Genomic DNA, 15224 nt, shown 5'->3' with positions numbered 1-15224 from the left:
GAATATTATAAATGATGATTCCTATATTTTACGCCTATCTATAATGACATAAATATACTTTGTTAATTCCCAGAAGACTAAACCGTTGGTCTATGACAACATTCGAGTTAGTACATCGAGCCTTATCTGTAACTGAGGGCAATGATATATCAATTTATATACTCAAGACAATACTTCATTTATAATGGAACAAAATGGATGACAAATCCTTATAAATGTTTTTACATACTATATAGTTTATGTAGCTTTATATGATAATGAAATTTAATTTAGAATTATATCTTATCCTGTGATGACTAGATTAACTCGAGATTTCACAAGCATACAAAAATCATTTCGTTACTTTTTCTTTACCATTTAATGAAACTCTTAACATTTGTCAGTGGTGGCCGGGGTAAATCTGCGTTAAGGATCGTAATTCGGAGGACCCATACTCAACATAATCAAAGAGTTAAATAAAACATTTGCCTATCAACATCATAAGATGCATGAGAGGTATGCGACAAATGGTTAAGATAAAAAAGTACCTATGTATGATTTGTGTATGAATTGTGTAACTGTTACAGGACGGTACAAGTAAGAAGTACATTAGTATGTTACGTTTAACAATCATTGTTATGTAATATGTAACTGCACATGACACATGTAAGCACTTCTAGCCCGAGTATCAATGTGAATTTCACCATGGACACTTAAGCAAAATTAACCTTAGAAGGACGAAATGGGTGAATTTTACAATACATTATAACATTGAGCAACCCGATTTCTTACAAATAGAGCATGAGTTTTCTGATGGTCAATTTTTACGTTTTCTGAATTTTTACCGTCTTCCATTTTGAGATACGCGGTTAAGACTTTCACCGCCTCTTTTTTTTATGTGCTGTCCTGACACTTTATAGATTATGGTGTATTTCGCCTTATGTAGTTTATCTTGAACAGGCATGTTTTTAATGAGCACGATTATAGGCGTCTCTTAATTATAGTCGTAACCATACGTTGATATTGGCTTCCTGAAAACATGAAGACGTTCTTCCTGACAATTACCACACGTGTAACCCTCATTTTCTGCATCATTTTATGAAAATGCTTTTTTAATGAAATACAGTCTCCGTATTTCTCACAAACGTTAATCACACTTTGTAAACATGGCTCGAAAACTAATATATCTTTACTGCAATATGCATCAAATCTTAATTGAAATGGCCGGTTTAATCAAAAGGAAAGTTGTTTTATTTATTTGGGGAGAAAATGTTATAGTATTCATAAATTTATTCATATAATGTCACGATCAACCTGAAAGAAAGTGCTTTGCTAGGAGTACACATTATCATTTCTATCACAAAGCTGTTTCATGAATAAATCGTTTCTTTGCATTAATGTTATAGAGTGCTAGTTAAGCTCATTATAACAAATCACGTATTGCTATAGATATTAAGCTCACTTTATGTATTACAATCATTAGTATAAAAGAGGATCTTGCGGAAAAGAGTTGGAACTTGCTTATTACAACAAAAGTCATCAAGTTCGGGAAAACTATAACCAGATATAACAAACTGGCACAATTATTAATTCCTTTAAATGTTATCAGATACTTTTCAGAAGTACAAAACTTAATAAATATCAGCGATATAAATAATATCCGGGATCATTTATCATGAAGTTTAAATGAATACATCAACAAATAGTATGACAAAAAAGTACAACAAAATGATGACTTAGTCGTATTTTTGTGTTTACGTCTGTCGCCCCGTGAAGGGAAAATACAGCATGGCACAAATCGGCCACCGTATAACGGATAGTAGAAAATCTTTCAGGTGCAAAGCGTCGTCTAACTCCACTGAGGTTTTTAACATGATATGACTGGAAATAATTTGTCGAGATTTATGTTCCATTTGATGGAGATCTTGACAAATAACTTATGTGCAAAATTTCAGGCCATTCGATAATTATTCCATTTTTTTAAAAGACCAAAAATTGAAGAGCGTTGCAACGCTTTTCATTCGAATTGGGCTAAGAATAGCACAAAAATACAATTTCGAATTTATGTCTGAGTATATTCCTTAATTTTCTTTTGCATATATTTCTTATTTACGTGCCCTAGGTGTTCTATGTATAAAATTCAAATTTTAGATTCTAGGCTTTTAGACCTGAGTGGAGTTCCTTTGAGCAGTACTCAATCTTCAACAAAATAAAGTATTTTCAATTTGTATAATATGTTGTCAGAGATTGTCGCAGTTCATACATAAACATTAATAAATATTTTCAATAATTTTGTTTACTAGACGTCATAATAGTGTTTAGTTTCTGTTTTCCTATACCGTTGGTTTACCTACTCAACCAGTATTTGAGTCTCGCTTTGAATATGTTAACGGCACTTTAATTTTAAAAGACAAAAACACATTTTACTTGCCTTGAAAAGCTTCGGGTTTTAACATGACCTTTTCGTATTTATTTACTTACACAGACAACAAACATGTCTAGTGTTCTGTGCTGATATATCAGATTTTGTAATCAGATGATGTATCTATAATCGATTGATTTATCATCACTAAATTACAAACTGAATTAGTTTGTAGAAATTAAATCATTAGGTAGTTTCCATAGATGATGTTCATTATCAAAGCGAGTAAATTAAGTTGATTTGCCAACATGAACCTACGGTACGTCAAAGAACGTAATGTAGGTTAAGCTCTCGTCTAAATGAAGAAGATATTGTTGCTTGTCACATTTAGTAACACGTGTTAAATGCAAACGCTCGAAATAAAAGAAATTAGCAGGCGTCAAGAAAAGTATACTCACTTAACAGTTAGACCATTGTTTTGCAATTTGATTTTAAGTCATGTCCCCTTTTATTATAGTGTTAAATGTAACAATTCTCATTTTTTTCATTTATTTTCCTAAATTCATATTTTCCTCCGACAATTAATTGCAATCTGTGTAGCCGTGTGTTTGCTTCACTTTTCTTCTTTACTGTATGACACACATACCTGGAAAGTCCCTAACAACGCCCCAACCGCCCCACCCCCACAACGGAACAGTGTCAATATTTGCCCAAAGGCCATAATTTGAAAACCTTTGTAGATGTCCACTAGACAAATTTCATGCTTAATATCTTAGCTCTTGTATTTGCTTAAAGGCACATTATGCCTCAGAAATTGATTTTTATTCCATCTTTAGAAAGGGCAAACATCAGTTTTAAAGTGCTTAAATGGTGGTTTTAGAGCATGCTAGATACTTATCACCGAACCAAAGAAGCACTGAATGTGACATTATTTGCCATAAAAGTAGCAAATGTTATATTTTTACTCCCATACAAAATATCAAATCACTATTATTATACAAATTAACGAAGATTAACTAGGAAAAGCGGCGTTCAATGAACGCAACCCCCACACGACTCATCAACAACGGCCAGCCGCCAGGAGACGAGGAGAACCCCAAACAAATACAGGACATGGCACAAGGCAAAGCACGGATAGGAAAGCAACAGAAGCAAAAATGTTCCAGGTTATACGTGTCAACGTACACAAAACAACATGTTAACAAAAAAGTTTTCTTAAGTTTGACATGATATTAGTTTTCAAAAGGTTTTCAAAAGAAAGTAAAATTACTTAAAGAAATTGGATCAGATTATTTTAACTAGCCAGCTTGTGTTGTGTCGTCAAGAAGTTATTCACGAACATAAAACGTTTTCCAATTCGGTAACATTTAGATTTGAAACTAAGTGCAAACATTTAACAACAAGAAAAGTATGGAAAACTGATATACTTATATCAATATCTCTGAAGTTTTTTTACGAAAATAATACATGAAAATGTTGGTGTTACATGTAATCTCATAAAATGTACAATTAAGGTGATAAAATAAAAAGTTGTCTATGATTCTATGATTCAAAACTGAACAGAACGAGAATACATAATGTGATCGTAAAGAACGACCAATGTGTTTCACACAGACAACAAAACGTATTACAAACGGCGCCATCTGAACTCTGCCAGAAAAAAAGCTTCCCGCTCTGTATTTGCAAACTGAATCCCAATCGATATCGAATCGTACAGTTGCTTTCCAAATGATACCTAATATGTGCTCATTGTTTTATCTTTCTACAATTCTTACTTTTTAGTAAAAAAGTGGCTTATTGTCCCTATATAATTTGGTGGTTAGTTAAAATCATTGCTCCTGCTGTCATCGTACACACATCCGTGGTTCTCAAGAAGTTGGCACCAAGCCAAACTAAATGAACGCTAAGATATTTAGCCTCTAAGAGAAACTCAACCATGCAATGTATGTTTGCAATCTTACGATCTCAGTATGAAAGAATGTCAGGGTGTTGTCGTCTTATGCATTTTGGAATAATATGTTTAAACCAATGCAATTTCACATTACTCGCCATTTGTTGTATATCACATGATATATTAAATTCTTACGATGAAAACAATTATTTGAATAATTATTTTCTGAAATAGGCTTTTAAATAGAAGACAAGCACTTAAACGTATCTTCCCCAATATTAACAAAAAAGACGCAGCGAAATATTTTACACGAAGTTATATCAATAGCAATGTAGATAAGATCATAATACAATAAGAATAATGGATACAAAGACTATTGACTTTTATTTGTATAGTATGGTTAAAGTTGCATTTTACATTTTTTTAAATATTTCATTCAGTATTTATTTTTTTAAAGTGCTGTTATAAAGCTGATCAAAATATAACTAAGAATTTTTTATTTTAAAAGTAAAACCACACGTTAACATTAACGCCGGTACACGAAATTTTTTTTCAAATTATTTACACAATACATTTATGCATATACATACAATATATGAGTTATACGTATAAGGAGGAATAAGATATTACTTTTTAGAATCCACAAAGTTTATAAATATAATAAAGGTAATAATTCAATAGTAGCTTAAAAGAGTTGACAAATTTTTAATACCAGATTAATTATAGTACATGTATAACATAAGCTTAAGATTCATTTTCGGAACTTATTACTTAACAATATTATAGAACTTATTTAACATAAAGGAGAAATTCCAATTTTACATCGAACTTATATTGAAAAAAAAGTCATTAATTCAAGGGATGAATACTGGAAATACTTCGTGCATACGCAGAGGCAATCGAAATGTCAAGTTATTAAACTTTCAATAGTTTTGAAAATGCAGGAGGATTTGCCCATCTAATCCGGGTGTGCAATCAAACTTTTACCATTTTAGCTTCACGTCACATGTATAACCTGTCACAATAGAGTAATCAACGAACAAAGGTAGATTTGATGCTTAAATACGTTAAATGAGAACAACTTCTCCTGAGCTGCTTTTTAAGCTATCTTTGTTTATTTTCTGTTGATGTCGCATGCAAACAGATCTTGTACCTTCAAATTCAGACGTTTTCTCTTATAAACACATTTTGGTAGTCAGGACAGCAAAATAAGAACTATAATAATTGAAAACCATCTTTAATTACAAAATACAGAAATGTTATTGCATTTTTATGAAATTTAGAAAAAGCAGCTTTGCAGATATAGTATGTTGAACTTTGAGTTTGAATAAAAACTGATAACTATACAGTCTCTTGTGAAATGTAAATAAACATATTTTGAATACAAAAAGAGTTTAAAACTTATAACACTACAGGTAATCACATTATCATTACATGGTGTCATTAAAAAAACTAGCAGTTTATATACAACAACAACAACAATCACTTTTATTAGAAGCTACGTCACAAAAGTAACAATATGACTGATTACATGTAACATAAAATAAAGTGTGGGTTACATGATACTTAATAGAAATTCGCATTATATATTAAACTTACTTTCAATACAAAGGGGCATTTATTACATTATCAACACCTCCTGCATTGTTGTTTGTTTACTTTCACGAATAACTATTATAAAATAAGTTAATACATGTATGTCATAAAATATGTAAGCATATATAGAGAAGAAGTGTAACAAAAAAGGTGTAGCAGAGCATTTAGATGTTTATAAATATAATATATTGTTTGATATTTCTTGTAACAATAAACGTACATAGACAATAATAAGATTGAAAATAATTTACAACCGCTAAAAAATGCTTTATATTTTAAATTGTTTGTTATTAAGATAGTAAAAATCATCGCAGACTTCATTTAACAAAGATTTCGCTTACGCGTTTTATATGAAAGATGCGAGTTGCGCCACCTTCCTACTTCAGCTAGTACTTTATGATTTCCTGTCCTAAAATGGAAGATAAGAAAAGGCTTAAATAATCTGACAAGTAGTATGGAATGCAGCTTCCCAGTCATAGTTTATACAATCACTTATTCAAATCAGACATATTCAGGAAGACTTTATGAGATTTTAGAAAATTCTCCAATAAAAATATTTTAGCCAAAGATGACAATAGTATATCTTTAAATAATTTTTAATTTGTCAGTATTGTCATCTGCGATGTTGTAAGTTGTATCGTTGACTCTGAAATCCCATTTTACAGTAAAAGTTATGTCTGTAACTTTTGTTACAGTTCCTGGAGATGTATAAATCTGAAAATAAAATAAAACAATGTTCTAGGTTTATCAAAGTTATAACAGTGCCATTTACGTTGTATACTGTAAACAAAAACAACAGAAACACACAATTGCAATATTGTTCAAAGTCTTTCACATAACTACGTACTCCCTATATAAGGCGTAACAGTTTACGAGTGACCACAAATTTAAATTGATTTAAACAGTTCTATGTAGATCTACATTTAAAAATATTACTTTTCTAGAATTTTGATTAACTTATTAAATTATTACTAAACAAGCTCCTTTGATAACCTGTTTTTATTCGCATATGTATTTTAAAACTTAAATATTTACACGTGAGCTACTTATCCCATGACGACGAACACGAGTACCAACACAAAACTTCTGTTTTGTTGTTTCTGTAACGTAATAAATACACCAGTACATTAGTTAAAGTAAAAGCAATGACATTGAATCGACATTTGCGCAGGCGCCGAAAACATATATGACTAGACTAAGTATATATGATTATCGATCGTAGCAAAACTGTATAATTATATATCTGTATCAATAAAATAAGACAAAAAATTTTTTATTACAATCAACAATTAATTCCTACTGCAATTATACGACAGATACACAATGCCCGCTTGAACTTTGTAAATTGTTTTTTAGACTTATAAAGACAATCTTAAATTTAAAAAAAGGACATAAATAAAGAAACCTGTCGCTGCCACGAAAGCAACATTACTTTATATGTACTTAAGTTCTTAAACCAGACTTATTTTAATCAAATTCATTCACTGGTCTTTTTTTTCAAAATTTATTTCTCAAAATTTAAACATACAGTAGAATGAAAACAACATAATAGAATATAATTAAACTTTGTATGATCTTAGTGATTACAGAAACATTTTAAGAGAAAACATTCTGGGGTCACCGACCACACTATCTGAAGAAAAGGATTTTCATGTTATTTAATGTGCAAATATCTTATAATACATTATTCTTAAAATCATATTTTACCACCGTTTTTTTATGTGTTTTCTTTTGTTTTTCTTTTTTATAAAACAAAAGTTTATGAAATTCCATTAAGAATATCTGTTCCATTCAGTGTTAGTTCGGAGACTTAAAAGTCTCTAAAACAGACATATTTAAAGGAATTGGCAAAAGTAAGAGATACAAATACCTCATTTTTGTTTAAATATAAATAATCACTCGATAGGAAGTCAGCTACAAAAAATTTAGGAAAAAAGAAGCTAGTGCGAATATTGATAATGTATTATCTGACCTTGAAATAAGCACACTTTGCAAATTATAGGACAGATAACTCGAAACTCATTTATTTAGATCAGGCAAACCCTAGCGTACGCCTTTGACGTTGATATTGATATGAACTTTTACTAAATTCTGTATTTCAGATTTAAAGACATTTGCTACAGTTATCATACATGTATAGACTGATAGACAGAATATTCGTAGCATAAACCTAAAATACAATAACAGAAACAATTTAAACAAAAAATTGAGAATTGACGTTCTCGTTTTTGAGTTATGTGCTCTTCAATGTAAATTAGGTCATTTTAAAGGCATACTAAGGAAGTCAGTAGAAAAAAAACAGGACTCGCTTATCATGGCCGTAAATAATCAGATTTAAGGGCAGATAATTTAAAGTCACATTATGCCTAAATAGTAACACATTTTCTTTAAAAGTTTAATTAATGATTAAGAGCATGTTAAATACTCATTTTCCTGAAGAACTAGGCCCTGAATGTGAAAGTATTTATCACAAAGGTAGATAAATTAAAACAAAGTAGTATTTTGGTTTTTATAAAATATACTAAATCACTGTAACTGTACTATTGTGAAAAAAGGAACAGAATCAAAACATAGTTCAGGTAATAAGGAAGTGGGTAACTTTTTAACAAAAATATAACAGATAAACCTAAAATAAGATAAATTAAGGGGAATAAAAGTATAGGCAATCCTGGTCCATAATGGGCCTTTTAAAACGAGTACACCAATCACCATATTTTGCTTAGAATATTTCTGTTTACATATCCTAAGATTCTATGAAAGTCTTTCATTGTATGCAAACTGTATCAACTGTCTTTAACTGTTTAGGAATTTCATTCCCTAACTAAGAATGCTTACCTTTTGTCCTACATTCGATCTGACAAAACTGCAGGCTTCCTACAGGTCGTTCAGATTTCAGGAGCGCCAACATTTGATCATTACGAACAAACTTTAACCCTTTCAACGCCATGTCTTTTGAGGAGTGTTCGTACATCTTTTCTATATCAGTTAGTTTGGACTTGCAGTTAACTGCATTGATGAATAATGCATTATCACGATACAGCTGTGTGTCAAGCATCTGTTTCACTTCCTGAAGTTCTGACGTAAACGACTGTAATACTGCCTCAATCTTTGCCTTCGTTACTGTGTTTTCCTTTCTCATCATCTTCATTTCTGATAACAGCTTAGACTCTGCTTCATCCAAACATTTATTTATCTCAGTTCTGAAGTCACGGAGCCCTTTCAATGCCTTGTCATTCATCTTTTCGCATTCGTATTTACCCTTATCAATTTCGTGTTCACAATCTGTTTTCTGCTTCTCAAGGTCTGCAAGTCGTTTCGCAATGCTTTTGTATGTGTCTCCGTCTTTGAAGGATTTCGCCAAATCACTGATATATTCTGGTTTGCATGATGTATGCCCTAGTACTATGCAATCTCCACACCCAACGATATCATGTGATCGGCAGTAAAATTTGATGAGTTCATTGTCGTGCTTAACATCTTCTAATCCACTACATAATGGAAGTGTCGAAAACTCGTCAAGCGAAAGAAACACGTGATTTCTACATAGTTTGACCCTAAGGTGATACCGGAAGCATGTGGTACACATTTTCTCGTTGCATTTCCGGCATGCTCCACATGCTGGCGTTTTCACATTTTCAACTTCACATGATACACATAAACTAGACTCGCCCACAGCAGACTCTGTGTCAATGTCCACCCTTTTGCCAGCTACTTCCTTTTTAAGAAACCGATTCGATCAGTATGCTGATATTCTGTAATGTAATTATACTTATTATTATTCGAAGCTAGACTAATTGGCGCAGATCCACTCGCTGACCGGTCGACTTGTGAAAATTATCAACAGCCATGCGTGTATTTAGACAATCATGATAATAACTCTTTGTGTGTTCTTTACAGAGAATGAAAAGCTATGCACCGTGTCCGATTTTGTTACTGTTATTGCTTGAAGATGACAACAATAATGTTCATACATACCGTATATGTGAATTTGTCAAAACACCCAAAACATTTTTGTTTCATTGATTGTAACGCTACATGAGAGCCTTTATCCTAATCGAAAATACCAGAGTTTAGATGTAAATACCGTAGTGACAACATGGCCATTATCAAGGCTTTGCGCGAAACAAAATTATACATAAAGTAGAATAAAATGCAAGTATTTATGTCTTCAATGTCAATACAATAATTTTTACGCATCATCTTTTCTTTAATATTTATTTTTCTCAATAGATTACAGGAAGTAAGTGTGTTCTAAACGGTAGTTTTGTTATGATTGGTCAAAGTGGAGAAGTTTTCGTCTATCACAATATTCCGATTTCGAATATTCGAACCCATCGATTATTCGAAGGAAATATTCAGTCCCAGGCACTTCGAATAAACGGGGTTGGACTGTATATACATGTTGTTAAATAACATAATAGCATAACGTTAGCTTAAGGTGACAACGGAGTCAATTATTACTGAAAATACCTAAAATGAGATTCTTTGCTTAGTAGATTTATCAACCTTTTCTGAACCTATGGAAGCATAAACCTGCCCTTTTAACTTGTGTCTTATGACTTGCGACTTATGACTTGTGACTTTTGACTTCTGATTTGTGACTTACCTGTTTGACATAAATCGGCGCGTTTTCGAATGAAATATGACAGACGAAAACGCTTTATATTCTAGAACAATTTTCCCATTTAATTGAGGCGTTTTATAACACAGTCTCTTCTAAAATAGTATTTTATCATCTGGATTAGCTGCGATTTGAACGCTGCTGAGCTTCTCGTATTGTCGACAGTTGTCCTGACTTATTCAAAATGTAAGTGTTATACAAACCTCTCTCACGTGTAGATTCTCTTAAAATTTATTGTTTTAATGACGGTTGTGGAAGCTGTTCATATCCTGTAAATTAAGATAGTATCTGATACATTCGAGGGTTGATGGATTTTTTAATTTTAAAATATATATTCACATGAATCAATTTGCTAGCTAGCGCATAGTGTCGCTCAGGGTAGCAGGCTGACTGAGTGGTTCACACAATTGACTTATGATAGGAGGATTTGCTGGCAGTCTAGGTTTAAATCCTGCTAGGTTTGTGCTAGCTGGTGCTTCACTGGGCAAAAAAAACTAAACAACCATTGCTGACGTTCCTATAAGAGATTCTAGAGAGTGTCTGTAAGCTCCAACCTTTCTGCACTATCATACTTAAATAAATTATGTTATGTATTATCCAAAGCAAACCCTTGACATGCGAGTTAAAGATTGAAACAAACAAAAAAAAACATGAACAATTCATGTTAGATTTTTCTTTATACTATGCTAGAACATATAGTACCAGATATATTGTTGTTATTTGCACTTATCATCCTGACTGTTAACACTATTTGTTATATACTTTACAGATACTGACAGATACTGATATAGATGAACAGAAATAAAAATGAAGATTGGGCTCATAATATTAATGATTTTGGCACTTTTTTATGTGGTGATGTGTGTTGTACCAACCTATTTGCCAACAGAGGTCCGAACTTATTATTGAATATTTCAAACTTGGTTTCAAATACACCGAGATTCTAGGATTTTTATTAAATAGACATAAAATTTTGTTGTCAATGCGGCAATTATATAGATTCCTAAAGAAGTTTAACATAAAACGTCATGGGGATTACAACCACACAGTTATTAATACCATTCACAAAGAGCTGAATACTTGTGGACAAACTATGGGTTATAGGTTTTTATGGCAACGGCTTCAAATTAATCATAATGTGAAGACAACTCATCAGGAAGTTATGGAGGTAATGAAGATTTTAGATCCTGAGGGCACTCATCTGATCTGAGAAGAACCTATCGTCTCAAAAGGCGTGTTTATTGTGCGAAAGGTCTCAACTATATTTGGCATCTAGATAGTTATTGCAAGTTAAAACCCTTTGGATTTTGTATCCGTGGTATTATTGATAGATTAAGTAAAAGACTGATCTCGCTAAAGGTATCGGATACAAACAATAATACATACCTCATTTCAAAGTATTTTTTAAATTCCCTGAAGTCAATTGAAAAGGCACTTCGTATCATACGTTGTGATGATAGAACAGAAAACTCTGATGTATACCTTTTACAACAGTTCTTTCGGTACAATACAATTGACGCTTTTGCAAAACACACAAGTGTTATAATTGGTAAAAGTACTTCCAATCAGCGAGTTGAACGTTGGTTAAGCTCTTTACGACAAGAAGATTTACAGTGGTGGCTCAGCTTTTTTAAAGACTTGCGTGCTTCTTGACGATATGATAAACTCGACCCAGTCCACGCTGTTAATCTGAAATTTTGCTTCATGGATCTAATTCAAACACACCTTGATCGAATTACTCAAAACTGGAATACTCACGCTATTAGACCACAAAAGAATAACGAGCTCAATTATGGAAAACCTGACGTAATGTTCTATTTACCCGAACTATTTGATATTCAAGATTTCGGTACAAATGCTGATATACAAGACATAATTTATTGTCAACGGATGTATTCAATTCCGAAGAACAGAAATAAAGACTTTAAAGAATTGGCTAAACTCTTGAAACCGGATTTACAAATTGCACATGACGCTGAAACGGCATTGCAATTGTTTTTCGAGCTCAATAAATTGGTATGGTTAGCAGACAACCTGCGACTAAAACGACAATGCAACACGACTACACAGCTGTAAATATATAAATAGCTACTACAAATGTATGTTATTAGGTCTCCACAGCACTAACAAACTAGCTAGGTTGAAATAGTTCGTCACCGCTTTGTTCTTTCTACATGGATGGAGGATTTTGAAATAATTTAGCACAAATGTTCACCATCATAAGATGTGTCCCAGAATAAGACACATTTCCGCACTGAAGGTCAAAGTCACACTTAGAGGTTAAACGTCCACTTCTATATGAATGAGTGGGTTTTGAAATAAATTGGCACAAATGTCCACCATCACGAGACCAGGTGTCGCTATATACAGCCGCAACCCTGAGTTGAAGGTCAAGGTCACTTGGACAGATTATAACTAATCTGTTATAACTTCTTTATTATTTAAGCCAAATCCTTGATGTTTTAACAAAATTTCATTTGGACAAAAGCAGCCTTCGTCTGAAATGTCAACATTAAATGTTGGTGTTGACCCATACTTGACATTGACCTTTATCATTAAAGGTTAGAGATGTGTCTGCATACCGGTTACATCTTCTCACGATGGTGAACGTTTGTGCCAATTTTTTTCAAAATCCCTCCATCTAATGTACAAAGATGATACTACTGAACCTATTCCGGTAACTACCGCTATATCGCACTCAGTGGTGCCGCAGATATCTGCACCGAGCGGTCTGCCATCCAGTGGAGAAACCGGTACTCCTACAAGGCTAGGAAGATAAACAGAGACAGCCTTTTTCTGTGGAACATTAATAGACTATCCTCATTGATAATCGACAGTGATTTCTTTTCTTTTTTGATCAATTATGATATCATTCTTATGTTGATATATACAACTTTTGTTAATGTCCGCACCTCAAATTCAATAAAATGGCTAAACGTCATAGTAGTAGCGTACTTTTATATACACTTGTACATGTATTCGCAATAAATATTTCAATCATGACAATAATGAGCTTGGTGTTTTGGATTAATCACAAGAAACTCAAAACTGGAACAGTCAATGACATTTGTGTTTTGCATATAAAAATACGAGAATTGCAGATATGGCTTATTCCGAGGGATCACTTTGTTTCGAGATTTTTATTATCATGGCGCGCCCACGTATGCTGTTGTTAAATTGTTGATGTAATCTATTTAAAAAATATATACATGTAATTGGAAATTCATCAATCAATGTGTCCGACCAAATTTGACAGACAAGTCCCAATCCAAACAACATATATCATTTCTAGTTTATCTTACAACATGACGATGACTTTAGGTCAACTGACAAGTTTAATTATAAATGTATGTCTAGAACAAAGTTCGCCCGTGCCTGCTCCTGTTTCATTAACAAAAGTAAAAAGTATCCGAGTCTCTTTAAATTGTTTTCAAACAGATAACATCAACAATATTCAAACAGCAGATGATGATGCGACATGGTAAGTAATGCCTGCCACACATATTTTAAAGTAACAAAGTCAATGGTGAGTGTCACAGTACCGAACCAAAGTGTGCATATATATTAGAAAGTTTGAATGCTTAGATCAAGGCACTTAGATTATATGACCATTTAAAGTCTTTGTACTTGTTGGCCATCGTTACCACAATGTGACCTTTTGACCATTAACAGAATAATGGATGTGGTATGTAGAACTAATGAAGGTGCATTTACATATAAAGTTTGAAGGTCCAAGGTCAATGGGTCAATGTCACACTTAGAGGTCAAAGGTCACATTGTGGTGTAATGTTTCGTGTCTCGAATATAAGTCATTCACTGATGATTTGATTGGATTTTCATATAACCTGGCAAAAATGTTCACTTCTACCAGATGTTTTGACATCACACAGATTCCTCGCTTCAAAGTCAATGTCACACTTAGAGGTCAAAGGTCACATTTTTGTAAAACATTTTGTTTAAGGAGTAAATGATGATGGGATGTTCAAATAGCCAAGCCAAATTTCCAATATAAATAGAAATTGTGCTGCACGCCTAGGTCCCTCTTTCTATGGCAAAGGTCTCAGAGGCCAATTCATGAATTGTCAAATTATGGTGCATTTTTGTGTCATGTTGGCACGTTGGCACGGCATCATTGGCAGTAGTATGTCTCACATTGGCATGCAACTTCCTCAATGAGGTACATGCAAAGGTGTTTTTGGTTGCAAAGAAAAAGACCTCAAAGATTTCACTTTTATTTCTGAAACTAATTGTTTCATTTTTTAAACTATAGAAGAAACACATAAACAAAGCAAGAGATGTTCGAAAAGTATTGCCACATGACCATTTTCTGGAAAACCAATAAAGATATTATAAACCATACCCAATACTGATATGAATTGCTGATATGCATCGTGCATTGATTTTCGCAACATTATATGGTTGTAAAGCACGAAGATAAATGACTAGCAAATGCAATAAAACTTTTTATAACATCTCATTCTCTAATAGTTTTCCAGAAAAAAGTCGAGTTACAACACTTTTCGAACTACCCTCGTTTTATTGGACCTTACAACGACCCATACAACTACATGTACACCTCCATTCTTTCCAAAATAATATATCCATTGTCTCTCCTCTTTACTAAGATTTTGCTGATATTTACTTTATTTCACTATCAACATAAAATCCAAAAAGTTGTTCAATTATTATTAAACTACATACGATGATCAAACAATGACAAACAACAACGATAACAAATTGAATTACGGTGCATAGCATAAGCTTATGTTACTACA

At 32.7% G+C, this 15224-nt stretch overlaps 1 protein-coding gene across 1 annotated transcript; it reads right to left on the bottom strand.

The window, feature by feature from the left end:
- Window positions 1-6413: 6413 nt before the first annotated feature.
- Window positions 6414-9414, bottom strand: LOC132718996 (E3 ubiquitin-protein ligase TRIM71-like). The gene is made up of 3 exons (XM_060702729.1): window positions 8664-9414; window positions 6864-6928; window positions 6414-6542 (listed from the first exon to the last, which is right to left on the bottom strand). Exons 1-3 carry the CDS (start codon window positions 9412-9414, stop codon window positions 6414-6416), a joined length of 945 nt encoding a protein of 314 aa, XP_060558712.1.
- Between the last annotated feature and the right edge of the window lie 5810 nt (window positions 9415-15224).

The sequence above is a fragment of the Ruditapes philippinarum genome, unplaced genomic scaffold (genome assembly GCF_026571515.1).
Source record: "Ruditapes philippinarum isolate M1 unplaced genomic scaffold, ASM2657151v2 ctg1977_1_1_1_1, whole genome shotgun sequence".
Lineage (NCBI taxonomy): Eukaryota > Metazoa > Mollusca > Bivalvia > Venerida > Veneridae > Ruditapes > Ruditapes philippinarum.
The sequence above is the reverse complement of the archived record's forward strand: the minus strand, read 5'-3'. Positions and strand labels throughout refer to the sequence as shown.

Bases quoted from the DNA above. Each gene is read 5' to 3' on its own strand.
- LOC132718996 (XM_060702729.1), bottom strand. From the start codon at position 9,414: ATGTGTACCACATGCTTCCGGTATCACCTTAGGGTCAAACTATGTAGA. The intron at 6,929-8,663 runs GTAAGCATTCTT...ATTACGTTACAG, and splicing joins GATCGAATGTAGGACAAAAG to AAACAACAAAACAGAAGTTT. The intron at 6,543-6,863 runs GTAAATATTTAA...TTTTATTTTCAG, and splicing joins ATGGGATAAGTAGCTCACGT to ATTTATACATCTCCAGGAAC.